The 22,771-nt window shown below is 32.5% G+C and overlaps 1 protein-coding gene across 2 annotated transcripts in view; it reads right to left on the bottom strand.

The window, feature by feature from the left end:
• Window positions 1–280: 280 nt before the first annotated feature.
• Window positions 281–22,771, bottom strand: part of SIPA1 (Signal-induced proliferation-associated protein 1) — a gene marked incomplete at its 5' end in the record, with an annotated part of 160,168 nt that continues 137,677 nt past the window's right edge. For both annotated transcript variants that reach the window (XM_051212474.1, XM_051212473.1), the window contains 6 exons: window positions 281–662; window positions 5,863–6,178; window positions 7,721–8,076; window positions 11,398–11,465; window positions 13,197–13,287; window positions 15,057–15,294. In XM_051212474.1, coding sequence (XP_051072656.1) covers window positions 363–662; window positions 5,863–6,178; window positions 7,721–8,076; window positions 11,398–11,465; window positions 13,197–13,287; window positions 15,057–15,294 — 1,369 coding nt within the window. In that variant the 3' untranslated portion in view covers window positions 281–362. The remainder of the gene's footprint in view (window positions 663–5,862; window positions 6,179–7,720; window positions 8,077–11,397; window positions 11,466–13,196; window positions 13,288–15,056; window positions 15,295–22,771) is intronic.

Genomic DNA, 22,771 nt, shown 5'->3' with positions numbered 1-22,771 from the left:
TTTTTAATGATTCAGTGGGCTCCTATTGTTGTTTGGATTTGTGAAAAACAGGACATTAGACAAACATCCAAAACATTAAGTGAACTAGATGACTGGATCTATACTGTGTATTGTTACCGTTTGAATATAATGCTTCTATCGAAATTGCAGATGCACATTTCTGATTCCACTCATCAAATAGAGATCACTCAACGATTAAGCTGTGGTTAACTGCATTTATTTGTATGTGGTCAGTAGTTTATATCTTTATACATGAAGGCAGTGCATAAAGAATGATCTATATATAGAAATGTATATTTGTTACAGAAAAATACTGTTTGAATAATTATATATACATGTATGATGTTATATATATATATCATTTACAAATCTGTCTCGTTATTAAAACTAGGAGATTTTACCTTAGATTTTCTCCATATGCTTGGATTACTACTTATCTGTTTAATTTTCCCATTGATAAAACTTAACTTGACTTTTTTACCTTTGTAATTCTTATAAATTGGTTCATTTGGCTGATTCATCAGTGAAGTAGAAGTATTAGTTGTTACCATTTGTTGTTCTGTTTGTTTATTCATATTGTCTGATTGATCGTTACGAAGTTTACGATTTTCCTCCAGTAGATCAGCACACATATTTGCTAAACGATTTCGACGGGATTGTTCCTAATAAGTAGAAGATTTTCATTAATTTTACGATCTGAAGATTGATATTTCTAAGCATAGTGATCATTAAGAATAATGTATATAATTATTGTAGCAGTGAATTGCTCTGTGGAGAAGCGAAAGTGGTTTCAGAGTTGCCAAACGTGGGAATATTTCCTGAATTTCAATGTTTATATAATTGAAGTCACTCCATGAGGTTGAGTATCTCCATAAATTGCACGATATTTATTAGACCTCATGTTTTCCCATAATTTCTATCCGACTATTCAAAGAGTATGCTCGACTGTATTTCTTTGTCGTACTTGTTATTTGAAGTAAATCGGTCATAATCAGAGACTAGTAGTCCTACACTGATGCTATCTTCTGATTTGATTTAATAAAAATGAGCTTAAAACAGTTAATAGCTTTGACCTACAATATGCCTAAGCAGCTGCTTTACGCGATTATCCAAAGTGTTTGAGCAAGGGTTTTGAAAGCTGATCATTAATTTCAATAGTTGAGATTATGAGTCAACTTGAGCTAAATCACCATGGGAAACCTGGAAGCACTGGAAGGCCGTTTTGCCCCATTCTCGAACTCCTCAACGGTGAGCATCCACGGCCCTACCCCGCGGGATCCGAACCCAGGACCTGTCAGTCTCACGCGCGAACACTTAACCACTAGACCACTCGACCGGCATCCAACGGTGTTAATGTCTAACTTCAACTAATCCACGAAATTAAGCGACGCATCCATCATTGTCATCAGTGAGTTAATATCTCACAAAAGAATCGATCCCACAATAGGACGAAACGGCTGTCCAGTGCTTCCAGGTTTTCCATGTTCGTCTAGCTTCAATTACTGAAATTGCTACAATCTCCACAAAACCCATTCTGATTTGATCATTAACTTACTTTCACACCAATTGAGTGTTCCCTTTCTTTTGATTGTTTCTTTATTAATTAGTGGCATGATATAATTTGTTTAATTATTATTATTATATGATTTTAATTACTATTATTTGTTGTTTACCTATCTTACCTTCATTTCTTACTTCTCGATAACATTTTTTAGCGGAATTATACTACTTAATAATATTCAGTAGCTAGTTTCACTCTTCATTTTAAGTATATGGTGTATCGTATTTCTCTGTCGTTGTATGGCGTTACTAAATATTTACATAAATTTCTTACTGTAATTAACAACTTTTAGCACTGATAACAGTTATTTACAATTTTGACTCATTCACTGGATCTTTATTTAAGTATAATAGTTTCCATCCATATTTTATATTTTTACTCTCCATTTCTATTGCTGACATTGTTGACTTTACACACAGCTACTTGCTGTTATTTATACTATGGTTAATCATAAATATTCATTTTGCAGTTGTTATACACACACTGACAGGTTAAACACAACAAACAACTGATGAATTAAGGTTTGTAATTATTTTGCAAATATTTTTATAGTAGTAGTACAACCACTATTTTTAGACAAAAGTTTTGTTTTGGGTACTAATTTTTCCCATTTCATTCTGTCGTATGATTGGACGTTTCAATAGAATTAACAGTTATTCTAATAGTTTAAAGTCATTTTTATTCTGTAAAGTGATTTCTGAACATTATTAAATAAGAATGCTTTTACATTATCCTAATGAGTAGAAATTTGAATTTCTGACGTTTCGTAACAACGTAAATGATTTCTTCAGAGTAAATAAATAAATAACCGAATGGAATGAACACAGGTTTTAATAGTACATAGAAACAAAACAAAATCATAATAGGTCTGAATATGTCAATATTATGTGAATTTTTGGTCAAGATGATTCTGTATAAGACATTATGTTTATTTGTGCGAATGATGGTTGGTATAAAAATGTTTAATTTGTAATTTGTACTATGATTACTAATTACAAAGGAATGAACAATAGATGCATTTGGGTTACAATAGAATATTTTCAATCTTTTGCTTCGTGTGTTTTGAGAACTCTACTTGAGTTTACACTATATTAACAACTTGATACAGCAGCCACTAAATTTATGAATAATTCTTCTACCCCATGTTAATGACCCAGAAACTTTCGCTTTACTTCTATTTCAGACACTACTATGTGCCCCAAAATGCCCTGGTACGACCGAGAGTGGGGAGAGTCCGTTCTCCCTCTCGAAATGCTCTCACATAACCACGCGTATATGGCCTCTGCCAAGGAAGTCCTACTCACTGCCTTCCCATGGCGGGAGTGTTGTTTACGGAATTGAGAGGACGAAAAGCAAGTGTCCGGCGCTTTAACCGAGTTGGTGGACATGGAGTGTCCACCCAGGGGAGTTAGAAAACCCTGATTCCGAACCAATGGTGCAAATAGGCTCCATGATCCTGAAGGAACAAATGGAGTATGGACCAATTATTGGTCACCGGCTACCATGGGACTGCATCTCCTTACGATGCTCCACTGCCTTGTGGATCAGACCTTTAGGTCGAAGGCTCCGGATGTGGCCCCCTAAGAAAACCACCTGCCTCGGTTTGGGCACCCGAGCAGTATCACAGCTCTCACACAAATCAAATGCGATTTGTGTGGCGCATATATATCTGGTGTCCTCTTGTACCAGTATTTATGTGTTCAAATAAATAAATCTATATCATTGAAAAAATTAATTCTTCATTCAGTTCCCGTTATTTAGTGTTTACTTCAAAGTTATCACTGTTCATATGTCTATGTTATCGCATGTTATGATGCTTTATTAATAAGTTACAAATTTAATTCACTAATAACAAGATGTTAATTACTGTTACCATTCAGATTTTTGTATTGATAATTTGAAGGGTATTTGGTGGTAGTTGTGTTTCTTATAGTTTAACAAGAGAGTTGGTACAGAAATGGCATGTCAGTGGTTTATCTTGTTTTGGCTATTCTGTCAAATAACAATGCGTCTAATATTTTCGACAATCAAAATACATAACTCTAAGTGTTATTGAAATTTGTGCAAATATAATTATCTTCATACACGTAGTTCCCTTTATTATCTTCCATGAATAGACTGGAATGATCGGTGCTGTTAAATATAAATACTTTATCATGTTCTTAGGGCTACTGTTGTTTATTCCTAATCATAATTGATACGAAGAGAAGTGAGTAGTTATTGGTCGTCTTGTGGTCTTGATTATCGTCTTTACTTATTCATTTGTTAGCTGACAAATAAGTTGTAGAAACAATATTATAGCTGTTTTTGTTATATAAATAGTAGTTTGAATTCCTGGCGATTTTGTCTTTTGGAGTCTGTTCAGTTTAACTGTTGATGATTTTTAGTTTGGACGCTATTACCTCAGAAATCCAACCATTTTATCATATCGATTAGGTTGTCACATCTGCAGTTATCAGTGGAAACCTACAGATTACTATGCGTTAACCACATAGAATTATTATTTACCCTCCTTGTTGAGGTAGATATTTATTTGTTACCTGAATAGTGAGAACCACTGAGCGGCTGTTTTGTCCTGGCATGGGTTTCCTCAAAAATGCTCGCACATAACCCCCCACCAGGGGTCGAATCTAGGGTCTTCGGGTCTCATGGTGAAGTTCTAACAGTTAGATCTACTGGATTAAGATTTTATAGTACAATTTAGTTTAATTTAATGAATTTACCATGCATGGTAACAGTTGTGTGAACTCCACTAGTTACGAAACAACTGTAACTGTTCCCTAGCTTCCGAGGGTACCCCATCTGAGATCAACCTGTTGTGAAAGAGACGTACAAATTAAACTAGTCTCCATAAAATCTCTTCATTTAAACTAATATATGAATAGGTGAATATGGTTTAGCTTAAAAAAATGTTTATCATCCGAAATTTTTAAGAAATCTTCAGTAGTCATTTAATTTGTTTAGGACCAGTGAAACAGCACTACTATATGCATAAAATAATTGTTGAAACCACCACTATCAGGGTCGGTCAGTTGTCTTGAGTGTTGTTAGAGGTATGAGGGCGGTTATCACTTCCCGGTTGCCCACACTGTGGAAGGGTTCTTCTGGAGATAACTGAAAAGGAAATTGGATTGGAGGTGGTCTTGGTGACCTGAGAGCGTGACCGCAGTGCCCAAGGGACAACTGCTTGACGTCGGCCACACACGACCGTTTTGTAGGCACTTTTCGTGTTAGCTCCGTACTTGTTGAGACCTTACCGCCGGAGATGGATATCCGTGGGATAAGGGGAGGTGTGCATTTTTAGGGTCAACCTTTTCTAACCCTACCCCTCCTTGTGGGAAGGTAGCATCGCTGTTATGCTGGCTGTCTGAAGGAAACACCTTACTGCCGTCACACCTGTGTACAGTCAGCAGTGCAAATTCGCCTTCGGACCTTGGGTTTGCTGCTTTTAGTCTTATCGCTCCTCAACTGACCTGTCTGACATGTTAGGACCTTGAGGAACGATTGTTTCAGCCAGTATAGCTCGGTCGGTTCATCACGATAGGCAAGCCCGAGCATCACGTCAAGTTAGCAACAACGGTCGAGTATTATTCTGTATTAATGTAGTTTTCAGATTTAACACTCGAAACTTAAAACCGACAATAGACATTCTTTGTCACAATTCGTAATTAAGTTATATCTAGAAAGCCCCCAAATGCCCTGGTATGGCCGAGAGTGCGGTGGGCCCGCCCTCCCTCTCGAAATGCTCTCACACGGCCACGCGTATACAGCCTCTGCCAGGAAAGTCTTACTCACTGCCTTCTCGTGGCGGGGGTGTTGTTTACGAAAATGAGAGGACGAAAATCGAATGTCCGGCACTTTAACCGGATTCCAAACCAATGGTGCACATAGGCTCCAGTATCCTGCGGGAACAAAATGGCGTATGAACCAATCGTTGGTCACCGGCTACCATGTGACTGCATCTCCTTGCGATGCTCCACTGCCTTGTGGGTTAGACCTTTAGGTCAAAGGCTCGGGGTGTGGTCCCTTAAGACAACCACCTGCTCCGATTTGGGCACCCGGGCAGTATCACAGCCCTCACACAAATCCAATGATTTATGTGGCGCATATTTATTTGGTGCCTCCTTGTACCAATGTTTATGTGTTTAAATAAATAGATAATAAATAATACATCTAGAAAATTCTTAATGCCCATATTGATAAGTTTGAATACTAAAAATATAAACGAACATATTTTAATATCATAAAGAATATAAATTACTGTATAGTAATAAGATTGAACACAACATCTTACAACTTACTAATAGGAGTTGTTCATTTATTTTTCTTAAATAATTTCGTAGTTCATTTTCATTTAATTTTGTTAAATCATATAATTGATCATTTGTTAGATTTTGTTTAACTTCTCTATTACATTTATTCATTGTATTATTATTATTATTATTATTATTATTATTATTATTATTATTATTATTATTCAATTCATTTGTATCGTGTGATGATTGTGTAAAAGTTTCTTTAGTTATTTTTAATCTACTTTTTTGTTTTATTAGTGGTATATAATCTATTGAAGAATTTTTGAATTTCATATTACTATTCACTGTTAAATTATTTGATCTTTAATGAAAAGAAGAAAAAAAGTATAATGAAGGAAAAAATATATATCTAATTGAATGATTTATTTTTTGGTTATAGATCAATAAAAAACTATGGGAAAGTGGATATGTATTTTATTTTAGTTTTTAAGGTATTTAGAAAAAATGATACTGGGTTAGAAGTGGTCTTCTTCACATGGGAGCAGTCCCTCAGAGATTAAGTAATAATTGCTAGAGGACAGTAACATACTGTTTTTTTATAGGTCCTTTTCTCTATACTAGCTCTGTAATTTAAAGGACTTAGAGCCAATGATGGAAATTTGTGGGGCAAGGTGAGATGTGTTCTTTTTAGAGCTGATATTTTTTAACCCTCACCTTTCGATGTAGGAAGGCAGTTTTACTGCATATGCTGATTGACCGAGGAGAATACATTATTATTGTCACATTGCAGTATCATCAGTCTTAATATCTCTCTAACTTATATAAGTTCTTGACAAAGATATCCTTAGCAATATTTTCTTACTTAAGTCAGTCAGTAACAACGTAGAACTTCGTATGTCCGTACATCAGTTCAAGTTGCCATACCGCATTAGCACAGAGATACAATTGTCGATTCAAATCCCATAATGGTTGAGGTAGTAAAAGTATAAACAGTAATCGGAAACATTAGGGTTTAAAGATGTTATTCACGGAGTATAATCCAGTGAAATAAATTTGGAAAGAAAAAAAAGAGCCAAGGAGGATTCAGGAAATTAGGATTTGGGAGAACACAAAGAGTGGATGCACCTGCACCATTGCAAACGGTTTTGAGCCATGTCATTCAGGTTCTCTAACCATCGGTTTCTATCATCTCGCGGTCCACAACTAGATAGTCTACACCTACCAACATGGCTCAGTCCACTTGTCAGTGACTTCATGGACTTGTGCCATGTTTTGGTCTGGCCGTCTTTAGCTTTCTTCCAATCTACTCCTATACCATTGAGCATCGTACGTCGAGGCAGTCGGTGGTTGGGCATACGTAACACGTGTCCCAGTCAATTATAGAATACTGTATTAATACTGTATTAATCAACGAATGACAACAAACTATGTAATGATTATATTCTCAGCACTTATTCATTGGTCTCGATATAGAATTATAATAATACAGTGTTATGGTGGACAATGAATTATTTTGTATGTGCTTCTGTGTTAACCACACTGAATCACCACCGTATATATCAACTAATTTAACGAATATAGAATCTGATGTACACATTCTAAGATTAGTTTATTCAATTGCTGTAACTCATGATAACTCCGGAGTTTGATACTTAATGATTATGATATTTGAATTTTACGGATTCGAATTCTCCATCTAATTCTGATTGGACAATTGAATAGAATCACTAAGACTTCTACTTACAAATAGTGTATTTCAAAATCGAGTAAATTTAGATCATTTCTGATAAATCAATTATATTATACTTATTTATATTATAGTCCAATACCTTAGTTTATTAGCTTTCTTATTCATTAGATTTTTATTCTGAGTAAAACTCTGTTATAAAAATTGCAAACCTACCGACTTTGTTCCAATTTACTGAATGTAGTATTGTCATGTAATTTCGTATTCCATGTATTTGTTCCAGCTGATTGTAATCGACGACGTATTGTAATAATTCTAGCATCTGTATTACAATGTGAATGAATTTTTTCAGTTTTAGCTCGTCTCCATTTCACTGGTATATGGAATGTCGTATCAACATTTGAATTCAATGAATTATTTAATGATAAATCATTAGTTTTATTTGAATCCGGATTCAATGTAGATAATGAAGATTCACTTAAATCATTTTGGTTTATAGTAGATATTTTAGTGACTTGTATTTTGTTATTTTCAGGAATTGGAGAGTTATTCTGAAATGATTTAAGATAGTTCTTTTTAGAAAAAAAAGGAGAAAGATTTTCTGTGAAAATCGGTAGAAATTATTTATTCTTTGAAGAAATGGCTTATACTAAGTCATAAAACGTCAGAAAATCTAATTTTTCTAGATGGTAGAGAAGATTTGTAGCTCAGGTGTATGATTTTGGAGCGATGAAAGCTCCACGACCAAACCATACAGCTCAGAAAACAAAACTCCACCAAAATCTAATTTTTCTACTCATTGGGATATTACAAATATATTTATTGATTTATAACAATCTACTCAATGTTCAGTTTATTCAAAATTGGTAACGATACCTATAGAAATTATTTGTTTGTTAGTCGAATTGAACATTACCCTACTTTTAATCGAAATGATGTAATCATTATATTTATGAATGATACTGTTGTGTAATAAGTATGGAGTATCACTCTAATAATGATTACAAATTCTGTTATGAAACTTATATTATTTTTATAACCGATAACGAGTATTCTTCTCGACGAATTTCCCTCTTAGAACTGATAATCATAACAGTGTTGACTGCATAAAAATGATATAGATGTTGAGGAGATAGCATTGTTATGTGGAATTAACACATAGATCAACATATTGGTACAAGAGGAGCTATTAGACAAGCGTTAATATACCTTTATATGCTTATGTATATTTATAAAAACATTATTTGATCTTTAATTAGTTGTTATTATTGATCGTGTTGACACTAGTTTAAGTTACTCTACAATTTTATCAGGTGGCTGAAAGTTAACAACAAGCCATGAACCTAGGTTCCATGTCATTTGGCACTAGTTAAAGAAACATGTCTAAAACTACAGGGAGATTATAGATACACATTGAAAGATGGTTATAGAATATTGTTAGATAATTAAAATTAGAAATACAAACTATTGGACGTCAATTCGGTAGCCTGAAGTTCAAGTGCTTGCTATGAAACCTTAAGGTTCTGGGTTCGATCTCTAATGATGGAATTGTAGATTGGCACCATTGAGAAGTTCAATACTAGCATGAAACAGTTGTCTGATCATTCCTATTCTTCTGTGGTTGTTTAACTAAAATCAGTCAATGATGTAAACCATGAAACTATAGTCTCAAATTACTTAACTTAGTTTTAAATGTTGATCAGGCTTTAGGAGAATGATTATTTAAAGCTAACCTTGTGATTTTGGAACTAGATGGGCATAAATCCTGTTAAATACGTTTACTATAGTTTTTGATTATATTTATATCAATTCATCTATGATAATACAATATTTTAAATTATACAATGACGGTGTAGTTAATTGTTAAAACAAAAATAGACAATTCCTATTATTTATAACTTGTTATAAATAGTAACGATGAAGCGTGAACTATCGGTTAGAGCAGTTGATATTTATCAAGTAGGTTGTTTCATCTTTAAACAATGTCATTTGATTTCCATCCAAACGATGTGACAAAAAAACGAGTACTTTAAGCTACATTTGATGAATAAAATATTATCAGAAGGGGTTTGTGGAGATTTTAGAAATTTCACAGATTGAAATCATGATAGGTCCTGAGTTCGAGTCTCACGGGGTGCGGGATCGTGGATTCGTACTGCTGAGGAGTCCCATGCTAGGACGAAACGGCCGTCCAGTGCTTCCAGGTTTTCCATGGTGGTCTAGCTTCAATTGACTCATGATTTCAATCTGTGAATAAAATATTGTTTTGTTTAAAATAATACCGAAATAAGGATTGATAATAATGATAAGTTTGGTTAGTTTCCTTCCGTGTGATAGTTATAGTTCAAAACAAGCTAGTAGGTTTACTATATATATATATATATATATATACCAACATAAATAAATGATATGAGTTTAATAGGAACAAATATGTATGAAAACATGCAATGAAAAGTTATACACGAAAGTAAACTTAAATACCAAATAATCATCATTATAATTGGTTATGTAACTGCTGTTCTCTCACTAATTTGAAAATGAAAGAAATATATTAAATCTTACTTTTTATATGTTTGTATTACTATCTAGGAAGAGATTGTATTGGCTTAGTTTCGTTAATTAATCACTTTTTTTTAAACCGTTATTATACAAATCCCAACGATATTTGAATTCAAAAGGCAATAAGAAAAAACGGATAACACAGACCACAAAGTTCTAAGCCCATTGAGCGAATTCAAAGCAGAGCAGTATATGTGTATGCGAGCAAATACAGAGGTGAAATTTTAGTCAAATCGAATCAAGGAGCAGCTAGGCAATTAGCAAGATTCGAGCATATATATATGGGAAATAGACTGATTCATCGAGCGATATTTAAGCGATTAACATTCAATCTTGAGAGAGATATGTGTGTATGTCGTCACATGTGATCAAGCGTACATGTTTATACAGACGTGATGATGATCACAATAACATAAAGAAATAGACGAATTGTTACTTTTTGGAATAACATTGTTAAATAGGTTAATAAAAGGGTTTGAAAAAAGTTAACCATAATCGAAATTGATTGTAGGAGAGTTGCTATACGATGGTTGTTAATAAGGTATAGAATTCTTTTCACTAAATGTTAATATTACTTTTCTTTTATTACTCAACATATATTTGGATACTTTATATTTACAGAATAGTAGAATTTATAGCTTATAAGTAAATCTGTCACTGAAAAACGAACACCGTTTTGTTATTCAATTCTTGATATGAATCACATTTTAACTATCCTATATCACTAAGTGTTGATAGCTTGAATCTTTGAATCAGTAAACGTTTGTTTAAGTTTGTATATAAGTCTTGTTGTTGAATAATCACAAGTTTATGAAATTGGCACTAATTTCTTTTGACCATATAATATATAAGATAATAGCCAATGAAGACATCAATAAACCAATCTAAAGCATTAGAGGTGTTTTGTCATTAAAGATATGACCTATTTATTCTCAGTATAGGGTTGTGGAGATTATTAAGTTTTTGATTGAGGTCATGAACCGATTGGTGTCAGACCACCATTGAAAACTTGGAAGCACTGGACGGCCGTTTCATCCTATCTTGGGACTCCTCAGTAGTGCACATCCACAATCCCGCTCGTCGGATTCAGTATCACATGCGAACGCTTAACGCTTATTCACCTTAGAATGATGTCAAATTGTAAAAGCGATTTAAGCTAAGTCAAATAATATATGATAAATGATGAAAATAACAGGATATTATCACTTCCTCTCAAGTTAGATTGAAGATAATAGCTAGCATATCATTTGATAATAACCATAATCTATATGAATTTGTTTTCTTTTAAGTTTTGATAAACATTTATGAAAAGAAAGTTGCCAAGAAGAAATTACCTGGTCATTCACACTCCTTGGACATGTTTCAAACTGATTAGAGATTTCACTGTTAGTTTCATTTTTGTCTGAAAAAAAGAAGCGAAAAAGTTTTTAGGGGCTTGTTTTCAAATCAAATTGATGATTATTACTTAGATACTCCGAAATCATCTTGATTGATCAAACGCTTTTGCATATAGGGATAATAATTGAATAATTAGATCAGTGTAAATTACAATCTAATGTAATATTTGAATGAAGAATATTCTTTTCCATAAATTCTCTTCAAGTTCTACAATTCATATATCCAGATTAATAATCCGGAAAATGAACAGATTAAGGGCAAAGTACATCGTTTAATATTAAAGCATGTGAATTTAGGATTGTTAAACAACATACAATAAAATTGTTAGTGTTGATATGATTCATATAGAATGTTGACTTGAATCTGTAGTTATGTGAAGTGAAAATTTAAGATCCATGGTCAGAATAAATATGGGTCAGATAGGGTGAGAGAAGTAATAGTGCAATAACAATTCGGTCAAATATTTAGTGGAAGGCTATATTGCGTGTAATAAGGAGGAATAGATGCGAAGTGAATGAATCATGTATAGGGAAGATTAATAATGATGTTTAACCAATATTAATAATAATACAAAGGTTTGTGAATAAAGATAACAGAGACAATCACATTTGATTACGAATGGTCGTAAGTACAATAGTCAAATTAAATTATTCAACAGCTAAGATTACTATTGATTACTTGGACTTGATGTTGGCCAGGGGAGGAGTAGCGGTTAAAGATATTTCTTTTGTACGCATAACTCCAGTTTCTTTATCCGGATGGCTACGACTGCTATGATGGGGATCTTTAAACAACTAATATAATATCTTATATATAGACAATGATTAAGTTTAGCGCTTGATAAAAATTAATTAAACATTAGACTAAGTTAGCTATTCGGCTTTATAGTTGGATATCCTGGGCTAATACTGATTTTAGTTAAGTGATTTTAGTCAAGTTCGATACTTACATCGTACTAGTTGAATACGTTTGTGAAAATCTTGACGCGAGAGCATTACGAGGTTTGATTTTCTTGTGAATATCAATACTAGTATGAAGATATGTCCAACGAACTATGCCCAGATAACACGAGACTTTCGTCCTAAATTTCGCTGCTATCCACAATTCAACTTTACTAAAAACCTTTCTTTGTTTTTTAAAGTCAAAGAATTACTGATTAATCTTGATTTTTTAGTATCCCTCTACAAATTATTTTCTAGTAAGTTGTTACCTGCTTTGGTTTGGGCACCCGGGCAGTATCACAGTCCTCACGCAAATCAAATGAGATTTGTGTGGCGCATATGTATCTGGTGCCCTCTTGTACCAGTATTTATGTGTTCAAATAAATAAATAAATAAGTTGTTACTTTTATAGCTGAAGATCTTATCCTTTCAACTGATTTTTTCTAAACTTATGTTTGCGTTTTTTAACTGCTGTTAAAGATATTTAAAATGAAACCATTCTACCCGATTATCTTCTGTTTAATGCACTGTAATCAAGAATGATTATGTCAGTCGGAATTATACTTGGAATAAGTGTAAGTCAGTTATTTTTGTCTGTATATCAACTGTGATATCGCAACTGATGATTATTAGATACATCGAGTTGGATTTTGTGAACTATTCCTGAAATTAAAAGAAGCAATTAGTAGATTAGTATATTCTTTCTTTTAATAATAATATTTAAACTGAAAACAACATTTAGCTATCTATTAGTAGTAACTATATATATATATATATGTGAAAAAAGTTACTACCTTGATGATTACTGTTGGATATTCTTATTACCGTTTCTTTATTCAAACATAGTTCTTCGTTTTTTGGCGGACTAACAGTTGTTGAATCCATCTGTTATGTGAATAAATTAAAATAGATATTGATTAGTTTTAATAGTTAATTGGAAATGAATCCATAAAAATTGTGTTCTCTGAGTTGAATAGTTTGGTCGTGAAGCTTTAATTATCCTCCTGAAAAACATCAATAGCACTCAGGTCAATCAGCAATCAACAAACACATTAAAATAGATCCAATTTACTAACCGATGAGAAAAATCATGGACAAATCTAGGACTAAGAATCAAATCAATGGGAGATACAATCAAAATAAAGAAGTAGACAGATCAAGTAGACGGATCAATGGTCGATGGTAACCAGTCAAGATCGGTGGGACAAGCTATGAGTCATATCTGGAGAAATTCGAACACTTTAATTCTACCTAAAGTTTGTGCTGGTGATGTTGTTTAAAAGAATAATTAAAGTTCCAAGACCAAACCATTCCGTTCAGAGAAGAAAACTCCACTTACGTGAAGTATTTAGGATGACACTATCTCCTAGTTATTATATTTATGAAAGACATATATGCCTTAAGATACTAACTGACATTAAATTAGAAGCTTTTCGGTTCCATTTAAATTAGTTAATTTGAACTGGTAAGTTAAATTTCATAAATTGATGTATAAATGAAATTCCAACAAGTTGAGTTAAACCAACGTCTGAGGATGTGTCTTTTTTTTAAGACTATTCAAATAGCGTCACGTTTTAACAGAACACATTAAACACAAATTAAGTGGTATAAACTTTGAATGAACCATTTGATCTGAATTTAGGAAACTGATTCTAGTTCTTATGATTCTCAATAAATTAAGTACATGGTATCTTTTTAGTGATCGACTTATTATTATTCAATGGGATTTTAGAAAAACAATTTCCCGAATTTATATATGCCTCATTTTTGAAACTATTCTAGGTTTGAGAAGATTCATCTTTTATAATCAGAATGTCATGTCTTGATTCTGAAATTCAAAAAAATAAAAGTTATTCTGCTATCTTATTATTTATTTCATTATTGATAATAAATGAAAGGTATGCCAACCACTTAGTCATTATTAATGTGAAACTTTGGATAAGTGTGATTCTGTCTGAATTCGCACAATTCATATCAGCAAAGTTACAGGAAAATAACATTATCAATGGCTTAGAGTAAGAAATAATGGTGAACGTAATGGAAGACTAGACATAAGAGAATTCAGAAGGAACAAGTGCATTCGAAGTATGCGTTCTTAGGAATGATGGTCATATCAAAATTTAAGAAAGCACAGAGATTCGATCCAACTAAAGAATTGTAACTCAGGGTTTCCAACCGGTTGCCATGAATACTGTTTGATTTTCAATCAGGAAGTCTGCATATCCTAACACTCGAGAAGTTTATGGGCTGATGTCATCTTATTATACCGTCAGGTGACAGTTTAGAAACATAGGCCACTTATTATCGTCAATTGCTTCTGTGTTGCTTATTTTCATAAAATTTAATTTCATATTTAGATTTAATATCATGACAGATAGTGATCTAGAGGTTAAGCGTTCGCACACGAATCTGAAGGTCCTGGATTTGAGTCCCACGCGCTGGATTGTGGATTCGCATTACTGAGGAGTACCATTCTAGGATGAAACGTCCGCCCATTGCTTCCAAGCTTTCAATGGTAGTGTAGCTTAGATTGACTCATGAGTTTTATTTAAAAGTACTACAATCTCTACAAATCATTTATCTCAATTATGTTTTATTCAACAACAACAAAATTACAATTCCCGGTTTATATAAAAATAAAAATAAAAACTTACATGATTTGACTGTTTCATGAAAATTAATTCAGGTTTACGTGTTCTTCTTCTTGATTGAACACAATTAGCTGTTTCAATTAAATTCATTGTTTGTAAACCATTTGAAGTGAAATCAGTTGAATTTTCATTGTTACTTTTGGTTATTAATTTGTTATCAGTTATTTCTTGACATTGTAAATTTGTGTACAAGTCAGTTGATGAAAAGATTTGTTGAACATCTAATGAATGATACTTTCGACTGGTGTAAAAATGAAAATGTTTATAAACATCGATTAGTTGATATTGGTTTTTTTAAAAAAAATTCAGTATCAATAAAGTATTTAAAATATTACTGTTCTTTCTAGAATTGAAAGTAGAGCTCTGACTTAGTGACTGAACAGTTTGATGTTCAGTCATTAAGTATCAGATTCTTCAACTTTAATTTATCTACTTAAGTTTCTTAGAGTGAGTAACATTGCGCTGTGGGTTACTTATATCCACATAAGTAGTATATAACGGTGGTCAGGCATAGAATGTATTTCAGCAGAAGATCAATAAGGAGAGAACGGAAACGGAACGCAGTTGGTATGAAAATATATAAACAATGAAATCTGAGACAATGGACTGGTATTTACAAAAGGAACAGTCAAATTTGAGACGATGGATTGATATTTTGCAAATTAACTATTTACTATATAGTTCTCAGATTCTAGTGCAATGCTCTGTAATTTCCTGTCAAATACATTCGATTGTCCACACTGGTGTTCTTGTTCACTACAACATCGTAAAACCTCATACGTAACTCGTGATTTGGAGTTAAACATATGAGTTCATATCTGATAATGAGTTAATGGTGATAATAAAATTAACGAAAATGTATTCACTTTGTAAATAGGTCAATGGATTTATTTTCTATAAAGATCTTAATTTGCATTTTTCTACATAATTCTTCACTTTTTAAATGACTAGATTAGTTATCTTTTTATCAACAAATAACTATATTTCAACCAATCCACGAAATTGCGCCACCGTACACCATTGTCTTCAGTAAGTTGATATTTCATAATAGACTTGGTTGAAATCCACCGGTAACGGCTTCTCACGAGAACTCCAGGAAATGCCTCTGGAAGTCAGTCACTAGTGAGCAGATGATTATTATAAGAAGGGGTTTTGTGGAGATTTTAGAAATTTCACAAGTTGCAATCGTGAGTCAATTGAAGCTAGAACACCATGGAAAACCTGGAAGCACTGAACGGCCGTTTCGCCCTAGTATGGGACTTCAACACCATTGGATCCCGACTCAGTGGTCTAATGGTGGTCTAGTCGTTGAGCGCTCGTGTGCAAGGCTGATAGGTCCTGGGTTCGAATCTGGCGAGGGTCAGGATCGTGGACGCGTACTGCTGAGGGGTCTCATACTAGGACAAAACGGCCGTCCAGTGCTTCCAGGTTTTCCATGGTGATTAAGCTTCAATTGACTCATGATTTCAACTATTGAAATTTCTAAAATCTTCACAAAACCCCTTCTGAAAATAACTATATACTAGTCTTTATAACAAACTTCATGAATTATTTACAGTAACAAAACTGTTATTGTATATTACATTCTATGTTAATATTCAGTATTAACTAATAAGAACTTATGATTGGAGTGTTCAACTGGATAATACGCTTACTAAATAAACCTCAGCAGAAAGAGTTTAACTATGATCCTCTTTTTATGAGACGATATTCATAATGAAGAAAAATTAATGTTCATTTAAATAGTAAACTGAATTAATATGGGGAGTAAAGTTAATGGATATTGAATCACGAAGACCTCAATGAAAAGATGTTAAACAAAAAAAACAGGACAGCCAACAACCAAAGACAACTTCTGCAAAATGAAAACTTGTATGAAAAACATCTGACTTAATTAAATGATAGATACAGATCGTTCAGGTTACTTTTCAACATTTGAAATTGGGACCTAATTTTCGAACTTAATTATTAATTACCATATCGATAACGTTTAAGCAATAACCCTACGGTTAATAAGACTATACTTCTGCTTTCGTATCTATTGATTTATTACTTAGTGGTGACCAATGCTATGTTTATTCGTCCTTTCAGTTTTGATCAAAACATATCCATCAAGTTACAATCTAGCAACTAGTTTAAATGACTTAACACCATTTGTATTAGGTTGAGAAGTTAGGCATTTAGAGATGGTCACAGGAAAGTTAGTCGCATCTAACTAACTCAGTGGTTACATCTCGAACTGCGAATCTGGGTGACGCAGATTGGAATTTCCTAGGGATCATAATTTTTTTATAGATTGCAGATAACAACTAACACAAAACCTTGGTTTGGGGTTTCTTCTTTACTATCTCCAACCAATCGACAACTTTCATCTCAGTTTATACACATAAAAGTTAATTAATTGATAACTTGACCAGAAAAACATCTTAAAGGTTGACTCAGTGTTAAATATATTGAAAGATACTAAGTAGTTTTAATTTTCACCCATTTATTATCACATTTTTATGATGAATAAATTACTAAATTTACAACTTCATGATGCAGAGTCGTTAATTTAATTAAAAAATACTAGTCATGCATTTAGACCTTTCAGATCAGGCTGAATGTTTGGGATATTTTGGGTCGAAAATTCGGTCATTGAGGATAAATGAATTATTTCCAGAAATCATTGGACTTTTTAAATTGTAATTTAATGTTATGGCTCAAATCACGAATTTATCTTAATTAGTCAATCACTGAAAAATAGGATGCTTGAATAGCTCTTTCACCTTAGTATAGGACTCCTCGTTGGTGCTCATTCACATGGTGACTATGGATCGAACCCAGTTGCTTCGGGTTATATGACGAGTACTTAATATTTAGATCGCTACTCCGGTATTCGGTGATTTGCATCCATAACTCTAATCATTTTGCGACCTTACTCTTTGATCTTGTGTTATCATTGATAAGCAACTATCTCACACTCAACATAACTGAACTCCCCAATCCCCGAAGGGTCGTGAGTGCTCACCGCTATGGAGTCTAAATAAGGTCAGTTTGTGATGTAAAATGTGAAATTCAACCATCTCCATGTTACCTTTGGACTATTAAAATTATTACGTGTTGGAAGGCTGTTTAATATATATGTTAGACCTCTTAAAGTACTCCGCTCAATGAAGTCGAATGATGATGTAGTGTAATACAGTTTTTGTCAAAATTATAAGTCATAAATTGTTGGGAACCCATTTATTTGAGGAGAATTTATTCATGCGATCTTTTTATGTCATGTACCAAGCTCGATTTTATAATTCCAGAAATTTGAATAGACACCACGACGTGCAATGCTAACCGGTGTTGGAGATGGTTGAAAGGAAGTTAGGGGCGGCCAAATCAAAACGTGGCATCAGTGCTTGAGGTCACTAACTTCTAGTCTGAGCCATGTTGGTAGATGCAGACTACTTGGTTGGGGTCCGCGTGACTGTCGCAACCAATGGTTGGAGACTCTTGGTGACATGGCTCAGAATCGATCACAATGGCGTCGGTGTATACACTCTCTATCTTCCCTTAAACTGAGAGATTAAAATCGCTTTATATCTTTCTTTCTACGAACTAATTCTTTCTTCCTGTACTATATCCTTATATGCAATCTTTCTTTTATATATTACCACCTCTGAATTAACTACTTTTATGAATCCGGTGTCCATCTTGTTGTGTTAATTAGGTATGTCAACTTGGACCGATGCATATATGTGCCTGGTCCTACGTTGTAGCTGACTGACTAACTGACTTGATGTGATATATTTTTTCATAGAAAATGTTTTGTTGGTTAAATTAGTCGACTTAAAAATCTATTTTTAAAAAAAAATATTTACTAATATGAGAAAGTAGTTTTTACTTAAATCTAGAGAACTGTTTTTCTGGTTACTTCGACCTAGAATACTGCGGTACATTTAAGGAACTAAGGCACTCATCTATGTTTTTATAGATGGGCGAATTTGTTTATAAATAGAATATAATATGATTATTTAGTCACAAATTTTACTCAAATTTCGAAAGTGGTTAACCGTAAAACTCAGAAAGTGCTCTTATTCCCATATGCTACTTGTCGGTGTTTATATTGGGATGCGAATACATCGAGGTGACGAATTAAAATGAGGGGGAAAATGCGCCTTGTTGATTCCACTATTAGCTACTATCTAACTCGAACTAAATTGACGATTATTATTTATATTCCTATTTAGAGATGATCCATTATATAGGTGGTAGTATATAAGCTACTTTTATTTCAATAACTGTTCGTAATTGAATATTAAAAAAGGAAATAGAAATTAAGTAATATGACGTTTCAGCAAATAATGATCATTTTTTGTAGCTCCTATCTGATTCATAAATATATAACTTAGTTTATTTAAAAGTATGATGTTTAGAGCACATTAGACTGTAAATTTCAACATAATTCTAGTATGTGTCTCCAGTTGATATCTGAGAATTACTAGGAGTTATAATGAAAAGATTTTGATAGAAAAACACTGTAATATTGTCAGTCAATTTATCAAGTTTGAAAAAAAGTCATTGTTTAAAATGAACTTGGGAATTATAGATATATTGTGGTGTCGGTTACTATGTTAAGCCCATATAACTTATTCTAGCTTCTGGACAGGCCATTTTATCCATTCTTCTGAAGTCATGTTTTAACCTTTTTCTTTAATCACTTATCAACGGTGACTGTTTTTATATGGGCGTATGTGTGTGCACTTCTTATTCTACTCATCACATGTTTGTAGCTTATTTTTGCATGTTTATAAATATTGATTAACGCTTGATTAAGTAGAGTTGGCTCACACGCCTCCACTGAGTGTCCTTTTGTTTCGCTTCATTCTCTGCGATTCTCTGGTTGTCTGTTCCGATCAACGAGTGTACAAAATATACGTATTCGAAATCCAATATATATATTCAAAAGTCCGTTCTTATTATTGACTTGTTTAATTCTATTATTCACTAACGCGAGTTAAGTCGATAGAATATAAGAGGATAACCGACATGTGTAATTCAATAACAATCATTCATACGATCTAATTAGAGTCATATTATGGGCCACGAAATCGGTGACCCCGTAGACAACATCGTCCGGTCTAATTGACGTTAAAATTTAGGGTCCTACTAAAATATTTGTTAACAAAATAACATGTTTTCTAGGTTACTATGATAATCCATATTATATCAAATAAGTTTAAGAATATTTATATAATTTAGGTAAATAAATCATGATGAATAAATTTTAACACATTTTTGTATTGGTTGTTTAAAACATCCCACTGATGTTTAGAACTGCAATTGGTCAATCTCTTATAAGTATACATGAATCGTATATGAATTGCTTTGATATAGCCGCTGATTCATGAGCGTTTTATATACATAGTCAAATGGTATCTAGCTGGGGAATCCAGGACATGTGTTTCATTGTATTTGGGATTTATCATGACTAATCACTACTTAAATTTATGGCCTATCTAAAATTCATTAACATGACCATTTCTTCATGCTATTCTGTCACTAAATTATCAATAACTGAATGTTTTAAATCATTAGGAAGATAGTTCTGTATATACTTTTTGTGAGTATGTTTTTGAATTGGTCGAATGTATTAATTATTTGAAACTTTAGTTTCATTAGATATGAGTATTTGGTTCACAAATGTTCAGACTGATACGTTTGCTAAAAAATGTCGATATAACTATAGTGAAGGAAGACTCAATGGGTATGCCTGTAATAGCATACACTATATACCAATGTTAAATTGAATGGTAGTGAATTTTCTAGTTTACTTTAAATGTTTGATATAAGCTTAAAATAGTAATCTGTAACAGACAGAGTTATGTATTGATATCATCCTTAAGTAGATAACTAGTTGTTCTTTTTTTCTTGATAAAGCAACATACATTGGAAATAATAATGATAAGACGTTAATGCTTTGTGAAGAAATTACTACGAAAATTTCCCCAAACATTTAATAAATATCACTCATTCATCTAATTCACCTTGGAAATAAGAGTAAAGTTCAATATTTGATTCATGTGTGTTCTAATCGCATAGATAATCTCTTGGACTTCAAAGTTATTGATTCATAGAAATTTTATATAGATGTACAAATGATACATTTTTATATATTTATTTATATTTTTTTAAAAAAGTAATTTTAATTATCCCTACACTTTACTAATCTTAAAAGTCGGTAGCAGAAGACATCATAAAAGAGGTATTGTAACATATATAGGTATCATTACCAAGGTTTGACTTGATAATTTCGTATAAATTGAGCATTGAGCAGATTGTTATAAATAAAATTAATATATTTATAATATCCCAATGAGTAGAAAAATTAAATTTTCTGAAGTTTTGTAACTCAGTGTAAGCCATTTCTCCAGAGAATAAATAACCGAATCCAAATTAATCCAAGCTTAAATAGTACAACGGAACAACACTAGAATATTATGTGAGATCAATAAAAAGACAAGTTTGAACGAGTCCTTTATACTGTTTAAACTTGAATTAATTTTGATTCGTTTACTTATTCTCTGAAGAAGTGACTTACATTGAGTTACGAAACGTTAGAAACTAATTTTTCTACACATTAGGGTATTACAAATATATTAATTTGATGTTTTTACATATATGTTATGTTTAATCAGTAGTATATTTCGACTATTTATATATATATATATATATATATATATATACAGAATGAGAAAAAAGAAAATTTTCTTTTCGATGAAGTCATTTACTTAAGCTGTACATTCGTATATATAGTTATCTGGAAGATATATGTTTATAGAAGGATAGGAAAGATTGTATCACCAAAAATGGATTCGAGAATACATAACAAATGAGGTCATGTACACATCGCTCCAAAGAACTCTTCTTTTAAAGTAATCTATAGAGTCAAAGGAACTGGATCGAAGGGAGTTCTAATCAATATTTTATGCACTGCTGAGGTATTGGCAATCCATGAAGTCAAGCCTGAATTTTGCGTGCACAAACAATTTGTCCAACCTCTCATCCTTCTCTGGCCCTAATTCCTTTGATGGGTATGTTTCTGGGGTGTTTCTTTTCCTGCACGTTTATTTGATTATTATTGAATTTTTTAAATTACTGTTTTACATTTTAAACTCTAATCTGTTATTATTATTACCTTATACAAGTTTTCTTGATTATTATTCAGTCTATTATTATGACCTTTTGGTGTTTGTCACTTTTCTTCATATTTGTCAATTGGACTATAATCTGACCCATAAATTATTCTCTTCCTTACCCCTTGATTAGTATACAACCTCATTTGTTATTTATTCTCGAATCCATTTATGGTGATGCAATCTTTTCTATCCTTCTATAGGCATATATTTTCCATATATAACTATATATATACGAATGTACAGCTTAAGTAAATGGTTTCATCGAAAAGAAAATCCTCTTCGCTGAATCCACTTTTTCTTATTCAATGTCATTACGGTTTATTTTTAATGGTATACAGAATGATCTAGTTCATAATCAATAGCCAAATTGAAGTTGATTTTGATAGAAATCTACCATTGAAACTTAATACGAACATTTCTAAATCTACAATTTATAAAATAAAAATAATAAAAAACTGGATTAAAATTATTTCGACTGATCTGATTCATAATACACTTAGAAATTAAAATTTAATTACAATATTCTATATGATAAATTTCTACAATTTT

This window comes from Schistosoma haematobium, chromosome ZW (genome assembly GCF_000699445.3).
Source record: "Schistosoma haematobium chromosome ZW, whole genome shotgun sequence".
Lineage (NCBI taxonomy): Eukaryota > Metazoa > Platyhelminthes > Trematoda > Strigeidida > Schistosomatidae > Schistosoma > Schistosoma haematobium.
Note: the sequence above shows the minus strand (reverse complement) of the source record. Positions and strands in the feature narration are given on the sequence as shown.